Source organism: Scyliorhinus canicula, chromosome 3 (genome assembly GCF_902713615.1).
Source record: "Scyliorhinus canicula chromosome 3, sScyCan1.1, whole genome shotgun sequence".
Taxonomy (NCBI): Eukaryota; Metazoa; Chordata; class Chondrichthyes; order Carcharhiniformes; family Scyliorhinidae; genus Scyliorhinus; species Scyliorhinus canicula.
In genome coordinates, this window is record NC_052148.1 from 123861623 (window position 1) to 123887512 (window position 25890).

The 25890-nt window shown below is 44.3% G+C and overlaps 1 protein-coding gene across 3 annotated transcripts in view; it reads right to left on the minus strand.

Annotated features, from left to right (window-relative positions):
- slain2 (SLAIN motif family, member 2) overlaps positions 1–25890 on the minus strand; it is a 71721-nt gene that overhangs the window by 32272 nt on the left and 13559 nt on the right. For all 3 annotated transcript variants that reach the window (XM_038791234.1, XM_038791233.1, XM_038791235.1), the window contains exons 3-5: positions 19455–19625; positions 8024–8185; positions 6505–6870 (exon numbers count right to left, since the gene is read on the minus strand). In XM_038791234.1, the coding sequence (XP_038647162.1) occupies positions 6505–6870; positions 8024–8185; positions 19455–19625 (699 nt within the window). The remainder of the gene's footprint in view (positions 1–6504; positions 6871–8023; positions 8186–19454; positions 19626–25890) is intronic.

The window sequence follows — 25890 nt, forward strand, 5'->3', positions numbered from 1 at the left end:
ACAAAACTTTGGACCTGAAGGTACCTAAATGAATCTGGGCCCCAATCTTCTCCAATTCTTCCAGTCTGGCAAACCATCCCTCCAGGCAGGAATAGGCCACATAATCTCTCCAGTCCCATCTGCACTCCAAATGTGGCATCGAACCGTGTTGGTTCAAAAAGGTGGTGAGCACAAATGGGGGCCAGCCTTGATACTGACCCCAGATTAAAATGCTGCTGGCATTGCCTCCATATTTTTCAAGTGGCGACCGCTACCAGGTTCAACGAGCACTTGGGGCTGGTGCAAGCGGAAGAGAAGCCGTCACCAGTGCATCCACACTGGACCCCCTGCATTACCCAGACTCCATCTGCACCCAGGTAGACCTCTGGTCCCCACAGCATCCCAACACCTTATCTGCATTAGCAGCCCAGTAATAAAATATCAGGTTCGGCAGCGCAAAACCTCCTGACTGTCTATTCCTCTGTAGAACAACCCTCCGAATCCGTGGCGATTTCCCATCTGTATGAAGGTTGATATTAACCTTTCTACACCCCCCCCCCCCCCCACCCACCACAAAGAATGATATTGGGAGAAAGACCGGAAGACACAGAAATGGAAACAGAAATCTTCGCAAAATGTTCATCTTAACTGACTGAACCCTACCCGCCAGGGGCAAACAAAGGTTATCCCACCTTCGTATGTCAGATTTGACCTTATTCAGCAGGCTGGTATAATTCAACTTGCAGGGTCGAGTCAAAATCTCGAGCCACCACAAATCTGGCCAAGCGAAAAGAAAGCACCCCCAGACTGGCTCCATTCCCCGGAGTGCTGACCGGAAAATACTCTCTCTTCTCCAGATTTAATTTGTATCCGGGAAAGGACCCCCCCCCCCCCCCCCCCCCCCCTCATATATAACAAAAGATCATCTGCATACAGAGACACCCTCAGATCCAATCCATCCTTAACTATCTTTCTCCACTTGTCCGAGGCCCTCAAGCCAATGGCCATAGGCTCAATAATGCGAACAATAGGGGAAACATAGGACACCCGTGCCTCGTCGCCGTTTAACTCATGGTATTTTTATGAACATTGGCTAAAGGAGCCTTGTACAGCAGACATACCCATGACACAAACCGGGGGCTCAACCCAAATTTCTCCAAAACCGCAAGGAGGTACCTCACCCCACCCTGTTAAACGCTTTTTCTGCATCTAACGGCACAATTATCTTTGGCTCCAGCCCTGCCGCTGGCGTTAAGAACCACATTCAGCAGTCGCCACACTTTGGACGGCAGTCTTCGACCATTTACATGGTTCTAATCTCAATGGCAGAAATTCCACCAGGAACCAGTCAGGCCCCGTTTGCAGGTGTCCTTTCGCTGTTTGATCTCCTTAGACCCAACGGCAACTCCAGCTAGCCTTGAAAGACTCAACGACCTAGCCTTCACAGCCCTCTGTGGTAAAGAATTCCATAGATTCACTACCTTCAGAGGAAATTCTTCCTCATCTTGGTCTGAAATGGATGACTTCTAAATGAAATTATGCCCTCTGGCCCTAGACTCTTCGACAAGGAAAACAACCTCTCAGCATCTATCCTGTCAAGCCCCCAGAGAATCCTCTATGTCTTAATAAGGTAACCTGTCATTCTTCTAAACATTAATGTACCACCCCAACTTACTCAACCTCGCATAAGATGGTCCCTCCATATCCGGGATCAACAGAGTGAATCTTCTCTGGACCGCTTCCAATAAAGGGATCAGACCGTTCAAAGTATTCCAGGTGTGGCCTAACTTCATGCCTTGTATAGTTTTAGCAAGACTTCCCTATTTTTGTACTTTCCCTTTGAAATAAAGGCCAACATTCAATTTGCCTTCCCTATTACCTACTGACATATTAGCTTTTAGTGATTTATACATGAGGACTCCCGCTGTGTAGCCGTTTTCTCCATTTAATTAAAATTCAGCTCTTTTATTCTTCCTACCAAAGCGCATAACTTCACATTTTCATACATAATATTACATTTAATCTGCCAAGTTTTTGCTCTCACTTAACTTGTATATAATAATCTGCAATGAAGCTACTGTGAAAATCCCCTAGACGCCACATTCCGGCGCCTGTTCAGGTACACTGAGGGAGAATTCAAAATGTCCAATTAACCGAACAAGCACATCTTTCGGGACTTGTGTGAGGAAACTCGAGCACTCGGTGTAAACCCAAGCAGACACGAGGAGAACGCGCAGACTCTACGCAGACTGTGACCCAAGCCGGGAATTGACCCTGGCGCTGCGAAGCAACAGTGCTAACCACTGTGTTACCGTGCCGCTCTGCAGACTATCTGTGCTATCCTCACCACTTGCCCTCATACCTATTTTTGTGTCATCTACAAACTTGGCTATGTTACATTCACTTCCTTCATCCAATATATATTGTAAATAATTGTGGCCTCAGCACCGATTCCTGGGGCACTCCACTTGTTACAGGTTCCCATCCTGAAAAAGCCCCCTATCCCAACTCTGTCTTCTATCAGTTAGCCAATCTTCCATCCATGCTAATAGGCAAAGTCGCATAGTCCCAGATGACAATAGGCTGCTTTTCCCTTTAAGAGAGAGCTGACTGCTTCCCCCCCCCCCCCCCCCCCCCCATATCCCCATATAACTTTAGTCCCAAGAACTACATCTAATTCCTTCTTGAAATTATACAACATTTTGGCTTCAACTTCCTGTGATAGCGAATTCCATATATTCACCCTCTCTGAGTGAAGAAATTTCTCCTCACCTCAGACCTAAAAGCTTCAACCCTTAGCCTCAAAATATGACCCCCAGCTCTTGACTCCCCCAACATCGGGAACATTCTTTCTGAATCTACCTTGCTAATCCTGTTATAATTTTGTAAGTTTCTTTGAGATCCCCTCTCACTCTTCTCAACTCCAATGAATATAACCCTAACCAACTTAGTCTCTCCTCATATGACAGTCCCGCCATCCCAGGAATGAGCCTGGTAAACCTTTGCTGCACGCCCTCCATAGCAAGAACATCCTTCCTCAGACAAGGCCACCGAAACTGCACACAATACTCCAGGTATGGCCTCACCAATGCCCTATACAATGGTTGTAAAACCTCCCTATTCCTATATTCAACTCCTCTCGCTATGAAGGCCAGCATACCATTTGCCTTCTTTACTGCCTGCTATACCTGCGTGTTTATTTTCAGCAACTGATTCATGAGGACACCAAGGTCTCACTGAGTATCCACCTCTCTCAATTTATATCCATTCAAATAATAATCTGCCTTTCTTTTTTTTGCTACTGAAGCGGATAACCTCACATTTATCCACATTACACTGCATCTGTCATGCATGTGCCCATTCACTTAGCCTGCCCAAATCTCACTGAAGCATTTCTGCATCCTACTCACATGTCACCTTCCCACCCAACTTTGTATCATCTGCAATTTTTGGAGATAATACATTTAGTTCCCACGTCCAAATCATTAATATATAACGTGAACAGTTGGAGTCCGAGAACATAATCTCACTCTCCTCTCCCCAGCATACTCCTTATAAACGTCTAAGCAATCAAAAACAAGCTGGACGAACTTAATGCTATACATACCTTTCAGAAGTAAGAGGCTGCTGTGTGCTCTGTTTCATGGAGACATGGCTCACCCTTGCCTCACCAGACTCTGCCATATAATCTGATGACTTCTCAATACACTGGATGGACCGCAAAGCGTCATCAGACAAAGCGAAGGGTGGAGGGGTTTGCCTCATCAACTCGTCCTGGTGCTCGGACATGGTGATCTTGGCGAACTACTGCTCCCCGGACCTGGAATACCTGACTGTGAAGTACTGCTCATACTACCTTCCATAGGAGGTCACTTCTGCCATCAGTAAGATAGTCTTCACCCCACCACAGGCGGCAGTGAAGAAGGCGCTTGAAGAACACAGCTATAAATAACAGTGAAACAGAATACAGAGGCCTTGTTCATTGTGGCTGGGGACTTCAACCAGCCAACCTCAACAGGTGTACTTCCAGAATTCCACCAACACATCTCCTATCCCATCAGGGGCACAAACATCCTTGACCACTGTGACATAAACATCAAGGGCGCCAACCAAATCATCCTCGACCACACTTTGGAAAATCAGACTATAAGACGGTGCTCCTTTTCCCAGCATACAAGCTCATATGAAAACTACAAAACCTAGGACCTTGCTCCTCCCTCTGCAACTAGATCCTCAAATTCCTGATCCATAGACCACAATCAGCAAGGATAAACAACACATCCTCCGCAATAGTCCTCAATACCAGAGCCCCATAAGGCTGCGTATTAAGCACCCTACTATACTCCCTACACACACATGACTGTGAGGCAAAACCTGGCTCCAACTCCATCTACACGTTTGCTGATGGCACAACCGCCGTGGGTCGGATCTCGTATAGCCATGAGTCAGAGTAGTGGAGGGAAATAGAGAATCTAGTGGCATGGTAGGACGACAACAATGTCTCCCTCAACGTTAGCAAAACTAAGGAGTTAGTCACTGACTTCAGGAAGCGAAGTATCGTACACACCTGCCTGCATCAATAGTGTAGAGGTAGTTGGTTGGCAGCTCAAGTTCCTAGGTCTGCACATCAACAATCTGTCCTAGTCCACCCACGTCGACGCTACAACCAAGAAAGCACAACAACACCTATACTTCTTCATGGAACTAAAGAAATTCGGCATGTCCACATTGACTCTTATAAATTTTTACAGATACACCACAAAAAGCATCCTGTCTGGCTGCATCACAACCTGATATGGCAACTGCTCAGCCATATGAAACCATAAGAAACTGTAAGAATCAGACTGTAAGAAACTAGAGAGAGTCATGAACACAGCCCAGTCCATCACGCGAAACTGCCTTCCATCCACTGACTGTCTACATCTCCCACTGCCTTGGGAAAGCAGTCAGCATATTCAAAAACCCCTCCCACCCGGGTTATTCTCTCTTCCATCGGGCAGGAGATACAAAAGTCTGAGAACACATACTAACAGGTTCAAAAATAGCTTCTTCCCCGCTGTTGCAAGACTCCTAAAGAAACCACTTATGGACTGAACGGATCTCCTCACACATTGTCTTTACTGAGTAGTACTACACTCTTATGCTTTACCCAATGCCTGTATCTATGTATTTACATTGTGTATTTATGGATGTCCTATGTTTTTCAAGAATGGAATGATCTGTCTAGGCCAGGGGTGGGCAAACTTTTCCGTGCAAGGGCCACATTCAAAAATTCACAATTCACAAAGGGCCGCATAGTATATTAAGTAAAATAATTACTTCACCCGGTTATGATTCTGGGCGCCTCATATAGAACATAGAACAGTACAGCACAGAACAGGCCCTTCGGCTCTCGACGTTGTGCCGAGCAATGATCACCCTACTCAAGTCAATGTATCCACCCTTTACCAGTAAGTAACCCAACAGCCCGCCTCCATTAACCTTAAAAAAAATTAAAAAAAAAAAAAAAAAAATTAAAAAAAAAATTTGTTTTTTTTTAATGACTTGGCAGGCCGCAGAAATACCTTTGGCGGGCCGCATGCGGCCCGCGGGCCGTAGTTTGCCCACCCCTGGTCTAGGCTGTATGCGGAATACTTTTCACTCTGTACATGTGAGAATAAATCCAATTGAAACCAGATCCCTGCGGTATCCCACTAGTCACTACCAGCCGATCACAAAAATACCCATTTATTCCAATCTTTTGCTTCCTGACCGCTAACCAGCTTTATATCTACCTCAAAGCACTACCCGTAATCCAATGCGCTTTAACTTTACATATTAGTCCGCTATGTGAGACCTTGTCGAAAGCCTTCTGAAAGTTTGAATAAAACATATCCACTGGTTCTCCCTGGTCAACTCTACTAGTTACAGTATCAAAGAATTTGCATAGATTTGTCAAGCATGATTCTCCTTTCGGAAATCAATGTGTACTTTGTCGGATTACACCACTGCTTTCCAAATGCTGTACTGTGAAATCCTTGAGAATGGATTCTACCAACTTCCCTACTACCAACGTTAGGCTCACTGGTCTATAGTCCCCTGTTTTCTCTCAACCTCCCTTTTTCAATAGTGGGGTTACATTAGCTTCCCTCCAATCTTCCAGAGTCCAAATAATTTTGGAAAATGACCACCAATGGATTGACTACGTTCAAGATGGCGCCAGAGTGTGGCGACTCGCTGAGCTCTCTCTCAGGTCCTCTTTCTACATCTCTTATAACTGTATTAACCTTTTACATGGCGTATCTATGTATGTCCTATGTTTTTTCATGTATGGAACGATCTGTCTGGACTGTACGCAGAACAATACTTTTCACTGTACCTCAGTACACGTGCCAATAAATCAAATCCAAATCTAGGGCCACTTCCTTAAATACTCTGGGATGAAGATTACCAGACATTGGAGATTTGTGTTTTAGGTCAGATGTTATTCGTAATCAATGCAACAGTACAAGTAAGTTCAGTACCACTCTACTGCCAATCACTTGCCTTCATTTTTAACAATATTACACTGGAGGTCTGTAGAGTGGCCTTGCAGGGAGAGTCGAGGCTGTTGTAGACGACTAATCATGGGCTGAGGTGAGACAGATGCTCTCCCATAATCCAGACTCCGAGCAGGAGAGCGTGAACGTGGAGAGTTCCGAGGCGAGTGTCTTGGTGAAGCTCGTGGGGTGTGCCGTGGAGATGGAGTGAATCGGTTCTGGGGAGGATGCAGAGCGTGGGGAACACATTCTTCTTCATCTTCTAGACTTTGAACATCAAACTCCTGATCACTGAATGTACCTCGCCTCAGGGAGTGGCAGGAAGAACCTGAACTACGTCTTGAGGTAGTGGCTTCATATTCCTGTCTGAGACCTAGGTGCAGTAAAAGTACAAGGTATAACTGAATTATTGCATGATGAGGATTATTAGAACAGTAAATTCTGTCTAATGCTATATTTCTGAAAATTGAACAGCAGTATGGAACATTTTCTCTAAAGGATATGGAATGCTGCTTTCATTTACAAGACCATACTATTTCAATTAATGCAATAAGCAAAAGAAAAGCCTCAATAAAGAGTTACCAATACTTTATTCCGACATAATCTGATTACATTTGTACTAACTGCTAAACTGAATGAAAAAAATGTGAATAACATTTGCATGGAATGAAGAATACGGGGGGGGAGAGGAGAGAGAGAGAAAGAGGGAGGAGAGAGACGACTAATTTAAAACAATCCATTTTTATTTTACCCAAGAACCAGTGATTAGAAATTACAATGATTGGAGTTGCAAAGCTCAGTTTGCTAAAAGGTTAGCAATACAAAGTATTGTTCAGACAATTTCAGAGTGATTTGTTTATTCAATTCCTCCAATTCTAGTCTCTTGAACATTGCCTGATTGTACTTGCTCCATTGAATTCTGGACTTCTCTCCCTGTACCTCTCTATTCTCTTTCCTCCTTTAGAAACTCCTTTGAACCTATCTCTTTGACCAAGCCTTTGTTCGTCTGCCAAAATATCTCATGTGGCTTTGTGTAAAATTTTAATTATGGTCTTGTAAATTGCCTGGAGATGTTTTACTTTAAGGTGCCATATAAATGGAAATTGTTATAAAACATAATGTACTCATCATTTATTTAAACTATTTTCTGGTTTGCAACTGAGGGGTCTTGGCAGATAACAGCTTTGCAATAAATCGTTGAGCACCAATATCAAGCTCATTCAGCTCCATCGTGTGGCATATGCGATATGCAGAAACAATATGAAGAATCATCAGATAGCAGTGCCAATAGGCAACAAAAGGAAATAAAATATAAAAACAGAAGAAAAAAGCGGAACAAAAACCATGTACTTAATATTTCTTACAAAAATGTCTGCGCAAGAAGCAGCCTCTGTGAAGGAATTCATCACATTAAAGTGGGTTTTAGAAGACACACGTCACATAGCAAACATTGTTAAATTTGATTTCAGCCAACTTTTTTTACTTGGAAGTTCAGAGTTTACATTAAATATTTGTTCATTACTTACTGTCTTCCTGCATCCGAGCTAGGATCTGTACGTCTGTGACATCAGCAAGCTTGTAACCAGATCCCAATGAATCTTCATCTACTTCTGAAGCACTTAGCTCACTATCCACAGATGATGGAGGGCTAATGGGAAGATTCTGGTCTACAGAACCTTTAAAATGACCTAATGTAGATAAGAGGAGGAAGTTACCAGTTTGTTTTGCTTCTTAAGAAAAGTTTAAGACCATTTCAATGTTCTTACTAATGACAGTAATAGTTAATTCAGCAGGGGAGAAAGCTAAATATTCAGTGGAATTGTCTATCAACACATTTTCCATTTTGCACAATGGAAAAACATCCAAGAGATTGCAACAGAATCAAGACAAATGATATCGCAAGACACTCATAACAATGATAGCAGCATATCATTCAGCACAGGTGGCAACCATTTGGTTCCAATTTGTCTCAATTCATCCCTGGTCTTTCCAGATAGATTCGTTTTTTGGTATTTATCATTCCCTTTTGAAAGTTACTACGGAATTGGTTTTCATTGCACCCTCATGCTGTGCATTTCAGATAACTCAGTAATAAACCATTTGTGTTGCCTCTGGTTCTTTGTACATCTGTGCTTCCAAGTTACTAGCCCTTATGCCACTGCAAATAATTTCTGCTTATTCACTCAGAAGCTGCATAGGGATCTTCCCAAAACTCCAGAGCACGGCAATATAGAATAATGTAATGGATATAGTTGCCTTGGAAGCAATGCAATGCCGATTTACCGAAGCGTTATGACAATTCCAAGGGTCAGACCACGAGGGAAGATTATCTCAACGAGATTTGTATTCCCTGGAATGTACAAGATCAACGGATAAGTTCCCTCTAAATTGTGCATCTGTGTGGCCATGTATGAGATTTTAAGTGCTGTCCGCTTGATGGTTACATTTGTGTAAATGGTACGTGGAGAACATTCTGCTGCTCTGCCAAGTGATGCTTAGTGAAGTGGTGATGCCATTCATCGCCCAGGTTTGATCTTGCTTCATGTGGCTGGTCAGGGCATGTGGCAACAGCTAATTGGCTGATAGCTTGCCTAATAAAAGAATGCAGAAAAACAAATAATTCTGGAACTCGACATCGGTGGAGAAGAGCTGCTATTGAGGAGTTGAGTTTGTCTGGCATGCTGCGAACCATGACTACTTTCTGGGAACCAGAGTTTTGTGGATGCATATATTTGTTTCTGAGGAACAATGTCAGGTCTGACTGATGTTCTCCCACCATAAATGTGGCTGCTTACATTGAATCATAAGGATCCAGTGTGGACTGTGAACACAGGCATTTACAGAATCGATTGTACTTAGGAGAAGTTGCAAATGGGAGGAAAGGGGAAAGTTGGGGCTCTCCTGACTTGCTGACCACCCCCTCCCCACCCCCCTGTTTACTACTACTGGGTTGCAGGATAGGGTAAAGGTGTGGGCTTGGGTAGGGTGTACTTTCCAAGAGCCGGTGCAGTTCGATGGGCTGAATAGCCTCCTTCTGCACTGTAAATTTTATGATTCTATGATCTCAAAGGAGAGTGCATTCTAGTTGCAGCAACTCATCAATAAGCTGGGAAACGCATTAGGAGCAGGAAAAAGCCTCAGCAGTGGGAAAGCAAATCAGGAAAAGGGCTTCCATGTTCTACTAGGTTGTTCTGAAGGCCTTGATGCAGGATGTTGAGAAGAGGAGAGAAGTCATCTATCAGCAAGTGCCAGGAGGCCACTCAAATTGGGAGTAGACAGCCACGGTGTTCAATGCCAGTTGAGGTCAAGTCCTGAAGACCTGGATACAGTGCTAGAAAATGTTTCACCTCACACAGGTGGTCAAGGTCAATGAATTCATCTTAAAATGCTGTGTCCTACAACTGCAGCACCCATGACATACATTTTTTAAAATAAATTTAGATTACCCAATTATTTTTTCCAATTAAGGGGCAATTTAGCGTGGCCAATCCACCTACTCTGCACATTTTTGGGTTGTGGGGGTGAAACCCACGCAGACACGGGGAGAATGTGCAAACTCCACACAGACAGTGACCCAGAGCCGGGATCGAACCTGGGACCTCAGCGCCGTGAGGCGGTTGTGCTAACCACTAGGCCACCGTGCTGCCCCCCCATGACATACATTGCTCAATGCACAAACCCGCATCACTCACCCATCAACAACCTTTATCAATCAGGATTCATGTCTGCGCTTCTCAACCTCGCACCCCGACCACTGCTGCAAGCCTTACACCCACATCTCACAGCTTCCTTATGCATCCAGCCATTTGGCTAATGACAGGCATTTCACCCAAACATTTTGGAACACACTCACTGAAATCTTTCCCTCTCTCTTGCGGTCCACAAGTGGGTGCAGCAATCAATTGGCAAGGGACAGGCATAGCTGCATGCTCCTCCCCCTAGAAGCCAATGGTGTCCAGCAAATGTGATGCAACTCATACGGAGGCTATGGAAAGCAGCATTGTTGAAGCCATCTAGGATGATGGTATGTTCCCATGTTACCCAGTTTAGGGGCAGCACGGTAGCATAGTGGTTAGCATAAATGCTTCACAGCTCCAGGGTCCCAGGTTCGATTCCCGGCTGGGTCACTGTGCGGAGTCTGCACGTCCTCCCCGTGTGTGCGTGGGTTTCCTCCGGGTGCTCCGGTTTCCTCCCACAGTCCAAAGATGTGCGGGCTAGGTGGATTGGCCATGCTAAATTGCCCATAGTGTCCTAAAAAAGTACGGTTGGGTTACGTGTATAGCGTGGATACGTGGGTTTGAGTAGGATGATCATGGCTCGGCACAACATCGAGGGCCGAAGGGCCTGTTCTGTGCTGTACTGTTCTAAAAAAAAATCCCACTCCACGTTCATCCTGAAATCTTATCTGATATGGCAACCAACCAGCTTCCACCACATGACCCCATTCCCTCACCTCAACCCGACCCTTGTGCATTTATGCTTTCAGAAACCAGCAAGCTGCTATATGGCCAGTCAGTGAGACATGAGGATGAAGTCTGAGAGGAAGAGCATGCCTATGAGGAAGAACTATCACTGGATCTGACACTTGCAGCTATCATCGTAGGTACTGGCATAGCACCTGGGGCATTACCGGGCACAAGTGAGCGGTAACCAGGCGGAGTGAAAAGGATAGTCCAGTGTGAGGTCCGCAATATTCTTCGAATATTTTTACGGCAGAGGTGGGTAGATTCTTGGTAAGCAAGGAAGTTAACAGGTTCTCAGGCTTAGATGGGCTGTTAGGATCTGAGTTGATGTTGCTGCAGAGAGAAGGGTCCCAGAATGGAACTCTGGCTCAAAAGACCAAAGCTTTTATTCTTATTAAGTAACAGTGGAAGAACAAAGTCAGATGACTGCCAATTAGCCTCTAACAACAACAACAAAAATTCAAATTATTCAACTTGAAAAGTTTGACTACAAGACAATACTCCTTCACTCCCACTTATCTTTCCTACTTTCCTTTCAGTTTTCCTCTGTACATTCAAGCTCCCACACAATGTCTCAAGTACTCCCATCATGCCAATAGAACACTATTCCATGGAAAGGGTTCAGTTTTATGGAAAACTAGAAAATTGAAGTTAAAGGAGAAGGTGGGAGTGCAAGTTAATGATGAGGACTTTAAACTAGTTAAAGGAGCCAAGGGCTCAGCGGTGGTTAGTAAAGTTTCCAGAACATGTAATAATAATAATCATTAATAATAATGATTATTTTTCAAAAGCGGCAGGAATCTAACTTCAGGCACAGCAAAAAAAGGGGACAATTATAAGGAGGGGTGGTCAACGCAGGACTAAGAGCGTTGTACCTAAATGCATGCAGAATACGAAACAAGGTAAATGAGCTTGTTGCGCACATTGAAATTGATGGGTACAATGTTGTGGGCATCATAAATGTGGCTGCAAGGGGATCAGAGCTGGGATCTAAATGCGCCATTGAAAGGGAATGGCAAGAAGCGATATAGGATCAGTAGGTGTAGAATCTATGTGGGTAGTGTTGAGGAATCGCAAAGGAAAAAAAGACTTGATGGGAGATATTACAGGCACCCTAGCAGCAGTCAGGATGTGGGGTAGAAAATAAATCTGGAGACAGAAAAGGCATACAAGAAAGGAAATACTACAATAATCATGGGGGACTTCAATATGCAGGTGGACTACGACAATCAGGTAGCGGATCCAGAGAAAAATAATTTGTGGTATGTCTACGAGATGGCTTTTTGGAGCAACTGTGGTTTAGCCCATTAGGGGACAGGCAATTGTAGATTTGGTGATATGTAATGACAATGAGGCAGACTTGATTAGGGAACTTAAGGTGAAAGTAAATGATGATATAAAGATATGTAGAGGGACAGGTAGTGTTGAGGAAGCAGGGAGGCTGCAGAAGAACTTGGACAAGCTAGGGGAGTAGGCAAAGAAGTGGCTGATGGAATACAATGTGGAAAGGTGAGAGGTTATACACTTCGGTGGAAGAATAGGGGTATAGTCTGTTTTCTAAATGGGAAAAGGCTTTGGAAATCAGAAGCACAAAGGGACTTACGAGACCGAGTTCAGGATTTTTTTTTTAATAAACATTTTATTGAGGTATTTTTGTTATTATAGCAACAATAAAATAAACAATGTACGTGAAACTATAAACATAGTGCAAAAGCCGTCTCCCTTCCTTACAGGTCCCACCTTTATTAACCCCCTACTCCAAGTTAAACTAACCTCCCCCCCCCCTTCTGCTGACAATTAATTACTAGGGAAAACCGGTGATTATTATAGATTGGAGACCAGACCGATGCTCCCTCTGTTCCAACATGTCTCCTCCATTGCCCCCAGACTCTCAGGGCCGCCACCACCACGGCGCTGGTGGAGTACCGTGCCGGCGGGAATGGCAGAGGCAGTTATCAATGCCCTCAGACTGGTGCCCTTGCATGAAGCCGCCTCCATACGCTCCCATGCCGACCCCGCCCCCACCACCCACTTCCTGATCATGGCTATATTCGCCACCCAGTAATAGTTACTCAAATTTGGCAGTGCCAGCCCGCCCTCTCCCCGACTCCGTTCAAGCATTCCCTTCCTTACTCGCGGGGTCTTGCCCAGCCAAACAAAGCCAGTGATCACTGTTGACCTATTTAAAAAAGGACCGCGGAATAAAGATGGGGAGACATTGAGATACGAATGGGAATCTCAGGAGGACCGTCATTTTCACCGTCTGCACCCTCCTAGCCAATGACAATGGAAGTGCGTCCCACCTCCAAAAACTGTCCTTCATTTGGTCCACTAGTTGGGCCAGATTTAATTTATGCAGCCGGTCCCATTCATGTGCCACTTGAATGCCTAAGTACCTAAAACTTCCTCTTATTAATCTAAATGGCAGCTCCTCCAATCGCCTCTCCTGGACCGCAAACATCTCCCTTTCCCCCATATTTAGCTTATACCCCGAAAACCAGCCAAATTCCCCTAGAATCCTCATTTTTTCCATCCCCTCTCTTGGGTCAGATACATACAGAAGCAGGTTGTCTGCATAGAGCGAGACGCAGTGCTTCACCTCCCTCCCCGGACCAGCCCCTTGAGGAATTGCCAATGGCTCCAAAGCTAGTGGGGAGAGGGGGCACCCCTGTCTCGTCTCCCTGTGCAGTCTAAAATAGTTTGATGTTTTCCTATTCGTCCGTACGCTTGCCACAGGAGCCTGATACAGCAACCTGACCCACCTGACCCAGTCAATAAAGCCCCGCCCAAATCCGAACCTCCCACAGATAATCCCATGCTACCCAATCAAAAGCTTTTTCTGCATCACTACCTCCACCTCCCTATCTTCTGGGGGCATCATGATCACGTTCAACACCCTTCTTACATTGGCCACCAACTGCCTACCCTTAACAAACCCCGCCTGGTCCTCCCCAATAACGCCCGGAACACAATCCTCAATCCTGGAGGACAAAATTTTGGGCAGCAATTTGGCATCCACATTCAATAGGGATATTGGCCTGCAGGACCCACACAGCTTCAGTTTCTTGTCCCACTTCAGAATCAGCGAAATTGTAGCCTGTGACATCGTCGAGGGGAGAACCCCTCTCTCCCTTGCCTATTGAACATCTTCATCAACACTGGCCCCAATATCCCAAAGAACTTTTTATAAAACTCCACTGGGTATCCGTCCGGCCCTGGGGCTTTACCCGCCTGCATGGCCTTCAGACCCTCCACTATCTCTTCCAACCCGATCGGGGCCCCCAGCCCTTCTACCAGCTCCCCGTCCACCTTTGGGAAATTCAGCCCCTCCAAGAAGTGCCTCATCCCCTCCGGCCCATACGGGGTTCCGATCTATACAGCCTACTGTAGAAATCCCTAAACGCCTATTCACTCCTGTTGAATCTCCAACCAGGTTCCCATCTGCATCATTTACTTTCTTATCTCCCTGGCTGCCTCCCTCATTCTAAGCTGCTGCGCAAGCATTCTGCTGGCCTTCTCTCCAGACTCATAGATCCCCCCCCCCCCCCCCCCCCCCCCCGCCTTTCTCAGCTGCTCCACCGCCATCCCGGTGGTTAACAAGCCGAACTCCGCCTGTAGCCTCCGCCGTTCCCTTAAAAGCCCTGCCTCTGGGGTCTCTGCATACCTCCTATCGATCTGAAGTATCTCCTTTACCTTGGACAGTCTCTGCCCTGTCCACCATCTCCCTATCGGCACGTATTGAGATCAGCTCCCCTCTGACCACCGCTGCTGAAATTTCCCCTGTGTCGTTGACCTGTAGGTAGTTCTGAATACATTTCCTCAGCCGCTCGCACACCCCTTCGTCAGCCAAAAGTCCCACATCTAACCTCCAGTGCTGGCGCTGGTTACTGTCTTTACTAACCTGCAGGTCAACCCAGTGCGGAGCATGGTCTGAGATTGTGATCGGCGAGTACCCCATGTCCACCACCCATGCCAGTAAGGCCCTGCTCAAAATAAAGAAATCAATCCGGGAGTACAATTTATGCACATGAGAGTAGAAGGAGAACTTCTTCACCCTCAGCTACCCAAATCTCCATGGATCCACCTCCCCAACCCCCCACCGATCTGCTCCATGAACCCTTTTAGTTCCTTTGCCACTGCTGGCACCTGCCTGTTTTCGAGCTTGACTGGTCCAAGCCAGGGTCAATAACTGTGTTGAAGTCCCCTCCCATGAACAACCTATGCAAATCCAGGTCCGGTATCTTCCCCAGCATCCTCGTTAAAAACTCCACATCATCCCAATTTGACACATTTAGTAATACCAGCTGCACCCTCTCCAATTTCCCACTGACCATAATGTACCGACCTCCCACATCCGAGACTATTCTACCCGCCTTATTGATCAGGCCCGCTAGTCTTTGAATTCAGTCCCGAGTGAAAGACCTGACAGACCCAACCTTTCCTTAAACTAATCTGGTCAATTACTCTAAAGGTGCGTCTCCTGCAACATTGCCACGTCCGCCTTCAGTCCCCTAAGATGCGCGAACACACGTGCCTTCTTGATCGGCCCATTTAACCCTCGAACATTCCAGGTGCGCCCCCCCCCCCCCCCCCTCGATCAGCCATCCCCTTTATTGGGCCCGCCTCCAGCCCATGCTCTGCGCCTGCTCCGGCCCAACCCTAGGCAGCCTCCGCCCCCAACCTCCTCTCTGTCCTTTAGCCCAAGTCCCTCCCTCGTCGGCAGAACATTCCCCCCCCCCCCCCCCCCCCCCAGTAACAAGACTGTAATCCAATCCCTTTACTAAACCAAACATATGCACCCCCCCCACTGCGCTTCCGTGAGCTAGCTCGTCCAGCTAGTTTGGTGGCCCCCCATCCCTGGCACCGGATAGTCTCCAAACTATTGTTCCCCCCCTCGGCTCATACAAACATACTCCAACATCGAACAATCCCCACACCAAGATCTAAGATCTAAACAAGCACATCTCGATCGCCCGACAGTGCAAATGAAAACCTTAACTCACTCAGCTCTACCGCTGGTCCCAAATCAATGCAAAAGGCATTACAAACGGCTTCCACAAAATGAAAAACGAGAAACTTTTTTTTCAAAAAACAGATAAATTTTTTAAAAAGCATGAACGTTGCAGCAAAGTTAAAAAGTTCTCAGTCCACCACCAGTCCTTTCCTTTTCGCAAAGTCCAGTGTGTCCTCAGGCGACTCAAAATAAAAGTGCTGTTCCTCGTGCGTGACCCAGAGCCGGGCCGGATACAACATTCCGAACTTTACCTTTTTCTTAAAAAGGATCAACCTAACCTGGTTGAAGCCTGCTCTTCTCCTGGCCATCTCCACACTCAGTCCTTGGTCAACCCGCAGGATTCTGTTGTCCCACTTACAACTCCGTGTCTGCTTGGCCCACTGTAGAATGCGCTCCTTATCCAAATACCTGTGGAATCTCACCACCATTGCCCTCGGGGGGGGGGGGGGGGGGGGGGGGGGGGGGGTCTCCCATTCGCGGCTTCCTGGCAAGTGCTCTGTGAGCCCTGTCCACCTCCAAGGGCTGAGAGAATGCCACATCCCCAGCAGTTTCTCAAACATGTCTGCGATGTATGCCCCGGCAACCACTTCCTCAGACCCCTTCGGGAGCCCAACGATTCTCAAGTTCTGCCGGCGGGACCTATTCTCTTGGTCCTCCACCTTCTCCAGGAGCTTCTTCTGCTGGTCTCTCAGCATCCCCACCTCCAACTCCACCGCAGTTTGATGTTCCTCCTGCTCAGCCAGTCCCTTCTCTACCTTCTGGATCGCTCGATCTTGGGCATCCAATCTAAGCTCCAGCTGCTCAATTGACTCTTGTTATCGGGTCCAAGCAGTCCTGTTTCTGCTTAGCAAAACCTTCCTGAATAACTTGCGTCAGCTGCTCCGTTGGCTGTTGGGTCGACAAACTCTGTCATCAGTTTTACAATTCAAGTCCGGTAGAAAATCGGGGGAAAAGGTCCAAATGTCTGACCCGAGCGGGAGCCATCAAATGTGCGACTTACTCCTTCATAGCCGCCACTGGAAGTCATAGTTCAGGATTCTTAATGATAACATGCATGTTCAATTGTCAGTTGGGAAGGCAGATGCAATAGATAGAAGATCATAGAATTTACAGTGCAGGAGGCCATTCGGCCCATCGAGTCAGCACCGGCCCTTGCAAAGAGCACCCTACGTTAAGCTCATGCCTCCACCCTAACCCCCACCTCACCTTTTGGAAACTAAGGGGCAATTTAGTTAGGCCAATCCACCTAACCTGCACATCTTTGGACTACGGGAGGAAAACAAAGCACCTGAAGAAACCCACACAGGCATGGGGAGAAAGTGAAATCTCCACACAGATAGTCACCCGAGGCCAGAAATGAATCTGGGTGCCTGGAGCTGTGAGGCAGCAGTGCTAACCACTGTGTCAACGCCAATGCTAGCATTCATTTCAAGAGGGCTAGAATACAACAGCAGGATGTACTGCTGAGGCCGTATAAGGCTCTGGTCAGATCCCTTTTTGGAATATTGTGAGCAGTTTTGGGCGCTGTATTTAAGGAAGGATGTGTTGGAGAGGTTCCAGAGGATCACAAGAATAATTCCCAGAATGAAGGACTTGAATACGAGGAGTGGTTGAGGATGCTGGGTCCGTACTCAATGGAGTTTAGAAGGATGAGGTGGGATATTATTGAAATGTACAGAATACCGAAAGGCTTAGATAGAGTGGATGTGGAGAAAATGGTTCCATTACTAGGAGAAACTAGAACCAGAGGGCATAGCCTCAGACTGAAGGAATGATCCTTTAAAACAGAGATGAGGAGGAATTTCTTCAGCTAGAGGGTGGCGAATCTGTGGAACTCTTTGCCGCAGAACATTGTGAAGGTCAAGTCAGAGTGTCTTTAAGACAGAGATAGATAGGTTCTTAATAAGGGGACCAGGGGTTATGGGGAGAAGGCAGGAGAATGGGGATGAGAAACATAATATCAGCCATGATTGAATGGCGGAGCAGTCTCAAAGGGTCAAATGGCCTAATTCTGCTCCTGCATCATATCGTCTTGTGGTCAATTCTTCAAAGGTTGTACAAAGGTCACCAACCTTAGGAATGCTTCAGACATCTGGCTTCTCTCTAGCCAACATCAGATCTGCACTTTTTAGCTCGACCTTTAACGTCAATGAACAGTACCTGTTCAAATTCCAGTTCCCATTTTTTCCTTTGACTTCAGTCTTCCTGGGACTTCTCATTTCATTCCCTGGTTTCTAGAACTAGCTGTTCTTCAGTTTCTGCGACTTGTTTCCTTGTCCATTACTTCACTGTTCTGCTTGTGGCAGAGCTATGAGAGTTGTTCCTCTCTAGCTCCTACCGCCTTGGGTCCAGTTAAAACTAAACTGAAAAATCCTTTCTTAACCAAAGGAACAGCTCAGTCTTTCTTTAAGCTCTTGTTTGCTTTTTGCGTTGTGAACTCCCAAAGCTCAATGCAGAGGTAGTTTGAAATGAAACCAAAGCACCATACATGCAAACACCTTTGTTAACCTGAATCTAACTCGAGTTTTTACCCGTTCTTGCACAGAAACATTAAACTGACTTAAATCTATAACTTATTTTGAATATCCAACAACAGAAATATAGATTACTTAAAACCACCATTGCTCCTGACAGGATTCAGATTTGAGGTTGCTATATCAACCATGATCTTATTAAAGCTGGAGCAGGCTAAAGGGGCCTTATCCTGCACCTTTCTTTAATGTTTTATTAGCTATGAGCACAGCAGAAAGCCTTTTTACTGAGCAACTGCCCTCTGGTTTGAAGGTGGCTAGAACGACAGACTGGTGGAGGAATAAAGCATCACAACTTTGCAATCAACACATATTGGACCAGAAAAACGGTCAGGGCAGCCCCGCCTTCCCCTTTCTTGCGAACTTCAACCAGTTGTTCAGCAGAGATCTCTGGCTCAATCGAACTGAACATTGGTGTGGGGGGGGGGGGGGGGCTTTTTGGTTGGAGTAAGGAGACAAGGAATGTGATCTACCCCTCACCTGCAACTTGAAATATGACATTTATCACATTTTAAAAATATGGGGGGGGGGGGGAAACAAACTTTCCAACATTTCTATAATGTGCTTTTTGTTTTTTCCCCTTTTATCTCTGTAACGCTACCATAGTACTTTTGCCCTAGGTAGCTAGAGATGTAATGTAAGTTTCTATTTTCTCCACAGGAAAACACATAACTGACATTATAATAGTGCTCATTATTTGATCTTACCAGCATGTGGTGAAGTAAAATGTCAGGCAGGTGTCTTGTAATTAATTACTGGACTGGTGCCTTCATTCAATGCTTAGATAAAGATTTTAAAACCATGAGCAACTAATGATACCAAAATCAAATTTCCCATCAACTTTTGAAATTATGTGCTGCCTTTAATAAGAACCCAAGTTATTACACACTAGCATGTGCACAATAATGAAATTGATTAAATGGTCACTGCGATATTAAGGTCACTGTACCTGCACTTCCAGGTGCTATCAGCTGTTTCACAAGTGGCGCAGATCGGACTGGTGTGGAGGACGGGGAACTGAAACCACTGCCATAGGGACTACTGCCTCCACTGGGGCTGAAAGGACTCGGGTAACCAGCAGGATAATAAGAGCTATTGAACAGATTCCGCCTTTTGCTCTCTGAAAGATGAAAAACAAGTGACATTGACATAAAAGTGATAGTTAGTAGAAAATCTCTGAAATTAGCCAAATATTTTTGTGGCGATATCAATTTCACTTTATCATTACATCATGTCCCTTGGTCACTTCAACAAACACTTTGATCATTTGTCTACCACAACTCATCAATCAATTCACTTTCCACAAAGCCCAACTGGACAGAATCAGAGGAGTTATGAGAAGTGGGTTTGAAGGAGGACAGAGATTAGGAAATAAATCACAATTCGTAGGACAGAGGAAGCAAGATCATAGAATACCTACAGTGCAGGAGGAGGCCTTTTGGCCCATCGAGTCTGCGCCAACCCAGAGCACCCAACCTAGGCCCACACCCAAACCCTCTGCCCCTAACCCCACATAACCTACATAATCGCTTATTGTCACGAGTAGGCTATTGTTGAAAGGGGAGGAAGAGGAAGAACTTAGGGAATGAAAAGCCCCTAGTCGCCACATTCCGGTTTCTGTTCGGGGAGGTTGGAACGGGAATTGAACCCGCGCTGCTGGTCTTGTTATGCATTACAAGCTAGCTGTCTTAGCCCACTGTGCTAAACCAGCCATCTACCTTTTGGACACAAGAGGCAATTTAGCATGGCCAATTCACCTCACCTGCACATCTTTGGACTGTGGGAGGAAACCGGAGCACCCAGAGGAAACCCACACAGACACGTGGAGAATGTGCAAACTCCACTGTCTCCCAATGTCGGAATTGAACCAAAGTCCCTAGCACTGTGAGGCAGCAGTGCTCACTACAGTGCCACCACCAAATTAGATTAGGTTACAGAAATGAGTCCATTTACAAACAGGGCTAAATGTCTCGTCTTCCTGCACTTGGCCAGTGGTTCTTAAAGCATACACCCAACCCAGAGGGAGGCCTGTAACTGAACTTCATATACATTGTTTCAATAAGCCATTGTATCTCCGTGTGTGTGTGTGTGTGTGTGTGTGTGGTGGATGCAGTGGCAAGCATTGGGAATTCAGGGTTTGAAATAACTGCTTAAGAATCCTGAACAGAGCAGGATGCATCACCAGACTTTTTTTTAAAGCAGTAGTAGCCAAAAAAATAAATTTGTCTAAAATAAAAGCAAAATACTGTGGATGCTGGAAATCTCAAATACAAACATCAAAGTGCTGAAAATATACAGCAAGCCTGTCAGCATCTATGGAGAGAGAAAAACAGTTTATGTTTTAAATTTGATATGGATTCTGTTTAGAACAGAAGGCAGAAATGTGATGGGTTTTATATTGTTGAAAGGGGAGGAAGAGGAAGAACTTAGGGAATGAATAGGAAAGTTTAAATTGTAAAGATGTCATGGAGCATCAGGAGTAATAATAGTTGCAGTGAAAAAACAAAGTACTTCTCCAGATTGAGTGAGAATGGGGGAATAATAGACTGTTCTGCCCAAAAGCAAAAAGGGTACAGAAAAAACAGCAAACTTAAAAACAATTACAATCACCAGGGAAAGAGCATGGAGAAAATTATCACAACCATAGGCTGACGAGTCCCCAGGACCTGAAGAACTTCATTATTGAACCTTAAAAGAAGTGACTGCTGATCTAATGGATGGATTGGTTTTAAGTTTCCAAAATACCCTAGATTCTGGAATGGTCCCATTAGCTTGGAAAATCACCAATGTAACTCCTCTATTTAAGAAAGGAGGGAGACAGAAGACAAGACGATACAGGCTAGTTAGTTCAACATCTGTCAGAGGGAAAATGCTGGAACCCATTACAAAGGAGATTATAGTCACTTGGAAAATCTTAATGCAACCAGGCAAAGTCGACATGTTTTTTAATGAAGGGAAATAGTGTTTGACTAATTTATTAGAGTTCTTTGAGGAAGTAACTAGCAATGTGGATGACGGGGAAACCTGTAGGTGTGGTGTACTTAGATTTCCAAAAGGCATTAGTGAGCTGCCAAATCAAACGTTACTAAACAAAACAAAGCTCATGGAATAGGGAGGGATATATTGGCATGGATAGAGGATTGGTTAATGAACAGGAAACAGAAAATAGGGATAAAGGATAATTTTCAGGCTGACAAGCTGTAACTAGTGGAATGCCACACAGATCAGTGCTGGGGCCTCAACTATTTAAAATATACATTAGCGATTTGGATGAAGACACCAAATGTAACGTTGCTAAGTTTGCTTAAGACAAAGATAGCTGAAAATGTAAGTTGCAAACAAGGCATATAGTCTCCAAAGGGATACGGATAGGTTATCTAACTCGGTGAACAAAAATAAGAGACACTGAACCATGGTGGGGGTGGGGTAGGGGCTGACCCAGTATTTTGGTCAAAAATCCAAATTGCATGACAGTCCAGTAAAATCATGCACAGGTTGGTCACCCTGGTTGAGTCAGTGGGCTAAGGTTTGGCAAATGGAATATAATGTAGGAACATTTTATGTACATTGGCAGGAAATATAGAAAAGCAGCATAGTACTTAAATGGAGAGGTTGCCAAACTCTGTGGTGTAGAGGGATCTGAGTGTTCTAGTCCACGAATCTCAAAAGGTTGGCGTTCATTGCAAGGGGATGGAATATAAAATTAGAAAGGTTTTACCAGTTTTATAGCCGACTGATGAGACCACTTCTGGAGTACTGTCTCCTTACTCAAGGAAAAATAAAATTGCATTAGAAACAATGCGGAGAATGTTCACTCAATTGATTGCTGGGATGAAGGAGTCACCTTATGAGAAAATTTGAACAGGTTGGGCTTCTAACCATTGGAGTTTAGAAGAATGAGAACTTATTGAAATATACAAGGTCCTGACAAAGGGTGATCTGGACTCGAAACGCCAGCTCTTTTCTCTCCTTACAGATGCTGCCAGACCTGCTGAGATTTTCCCTTTGGTTTCATCCAAGTTCCTGAGGGGACTTGATAGGGCGGACGGACGGTGTGAAGGTTTCCCCTCATAGTAAAGGCTAGATCTAGATCCAGGGAATGCAGATTAAAAGTAAGCGGTTTCCCATTTAAGATAGAGATGAGTTTTTTTTTCTCTCAAGGGATCATTCGTCTGTGGAACTCTCTCTCCTAGAGAGCAATGGAGGCAGGGTGATTGAATATATTTAGACTGAGTTAATATATTTAGACTGAGTTAGATAGATTTAAGATTGATAAGGGAATCAGGAGGTTAGATAGGAAAGTAGAGACCACAATCAGACCAGCCCTAATTTTATCAAATGGTAGACGGGCCAAGTGACCTAATCTTCCTCTGAATTCCAATGTTCCTCTGTACATGGTTAAATCTGTGCACTGCACTTCAAAAGGATGTTAGGGCATTAGAGATGGTAGAGGGGAGATTGATTATAATGACACCAGGGTAAAGGACTTATGTTATAAAGAAACTGGGGCATTTTCCTTACACTAGAGAAGGTTAAAGATGTTCAAAATCTTAAAGTGCCTTTATCGAGTTAATAGAAGCAAATGTTTCCAGTGGTAGAAGGTACAGTGACCAGAGCACACAGAAAAGAACCATAAACATCATGTGGAGGGAAAAAAATTGGACGAGAGTTGTAATGAAATGAAATGGAACAGAACGCATTTCCTGAAAGTAGATTCAATGACAACTTCGAAAAGGGAATGGAATAAATTCTTGAAAATTAATCATTTATTGGACTTTGAAACTAATAGGATATATCTGGCAAAGAACTGCAACAGGCATGATGGACCAAAAGGCCTCCTTCTGTGCTGTCATATATGATTCAATTAGATAAGACTTGCTTACTGCTGACAACTCGTTCTGTCAAACATCATTTTAAGGCTAGTATGAGGTACTGAATTGAATGTTTTTTGAAAATGGCAGAAAGCAGTGCAGATGGGTTTCCATCAACATTAAAACGCTGCGATCTTGCAAAAGGTCTGTGCTACATATTCCTCCTGGAAGCAAAAATTCAACCACTTTTTTCAGATTATGCCATGGCCCCAAAGGAATCAATATGCAATAATAAATTGAAGATTACCTTAACAGCCACTAACATAAGCACAAGCTGTCAATAGTTTGGGATTTAATTAGGGTCCTCCTTCTTATGGCCAAAAACCACAAATATACATCAGCCTCAAAGGCAATTTCAAGGTTAGTCAGGCATTGAATTTTGGTATGGATCTAGAAGAGACCTCCACAACACCTAGAATAGGTTTTAGGAGTTGGGCATGAATACTATTCTCATCAGGGTGAAATCCACTTCACCCATTAAACTTCATTATGATTTTACACCTATAGTGATTAAAATATGCAACTGTGCATCATAACCTACATGCAGTTTCAATCAAATTGATTTTAAACATGAATTTCAAAAACAGGAATAGTTGAGATCCAGGATCTAACTACTTCAGGCACCACTATATTGTTTATTATCTGTAATTTATTATCCAAGATGAGACCTGGTGATCATGGAAAAAATGTTGCGTCATATGAAGTTATATTGGAACACTGTTTAATGCAAGGTCAGACTTTCATCACTAAGACAAGCTGATTAACATTGACTATCAGAAATAGATATCATGACAGTAACCTTGCAACATACCTGGCACATATCCCAAATTATTTTGTAAATATTCTGTTACTCCCTTACTTCAACACTTCACTCAGTTGTTTGGCGCAGTAAACAATATTATCCCACTGCTTGAAGATATTATATTATACCAGCAGTTTTAATAAAACTTTAACTTTATTAATTATTCCTGGTCTAGGTCAAATTTATCTTGGTTATTGCTGAAAACTGTTAGATTAGTTTATCATATGCCTGAAGGACAAAACCTGAAAGTGTAAGATTAGACCACTGTGTTAACTGCTCCCCCAGGTGCCTCAGTTGCAGTCAGCAACCTAATCAATTTCAAGCTCGGTATGGGTGTCTGGATTTTATTGGGTCACACTTCAATACCTACATCCAAAAGAAGGGAAATCACTTGTCTACAACGCAACTACCATTTAACAGTTTGGTCCTGTAATGGGTGCCACTCTCCCAGCTACATAATGCACCCTGTCAGAACTATAGCATAATCCAATTCCTGACTGCAGGAGAGAATAGTTAAAATCACCAAGTTTAAAAGATCAAAATATTCTAGAAACTAATTTTCCTGAAATCAATTCCAACAGAATTACCAAATTTTATATTGTTATCACTGGAAATGAAATTTCTCGAAAGTAATTTAGTCAGCATACATTGATTAAAACAAGTCCAGATCTACTGCATTGAAATATAAATTTGAACCTTAATGATTAAAATGTGTTTATTTGAATTCAATTTTTTAATCCAAATTATAATTTTTGTGTTCCCAATTCTTATTCCAACTGAAGCTTGAAATGTAACCTTTGCATTAATTTCTCACACTGGTACAAAAATGTACTTCCTTTAGTTAGAGATCTCATCATTGCGCATTATATACATCTAATGGTGGTGTGGCTTCAGAGTTTGTCTTTAACCTGCATGTTTTTACACAGTTAGAAAAGACAATACTGGTGTAATTACGATTCTCAAATCCAAAATTATCCAGAGGGAAAGATACAGTGATTATTCCACCTGCTGCTTTATTAGTTACACGAGTCGATGCACCAGCAGAAAATATAAAAAGAGGTGTAAAATTCAGATCAAAATATACAAGATCAGGTTGTGTGCCCCCATTTTTGGAAGAGGGGAGGGGGAAAGAGGAGAAGAGCTTGTGACCTATATATTGTTGGTAGGGTTTAAACTAAACCTTATCATTAACTAGCATCTTTTATAAAAAGGTATGGTGTGTTGTTTCCCTGGTTAAAAGGTCATGGATCTCTGAGCAGGCACAGGACATCCTGAAACGAGAGGGCAAACAGAGATGTCATTGTCCACATTGGTACAAATGACATAGGCAGGAAGAGCAGCAAAGTCCTGCAAAGACATTATGAGAAGTTAGGTACTAAGCTAAAAAGCAGGACCTCTAGGGCAGTCATTTCAGGATTACATCCATGCCACATGCTCATGAGGCTAGGAACAGAGAGTTACAGCAATTGAACATGGGGCGAAAGAGCTGGTGTAGGGGAGAGGGCTTCAGATATGTGGAATGTCTTCCAGCAAAGGTGGGATGTGTACAAGAAGGACTGGTTGCATCTAAGCTGGAGAAACACTAATACCCTGGCCGGGAGGATTTAAATTAGTATGGCATGTGGCGGGAACCGGAGCAGCAGGCCAACAAGTGTAGAGACTGGAGAAGAGCTTGAGACTAAGACAAATTTGACTAAAAAGGAGAGCAGGCA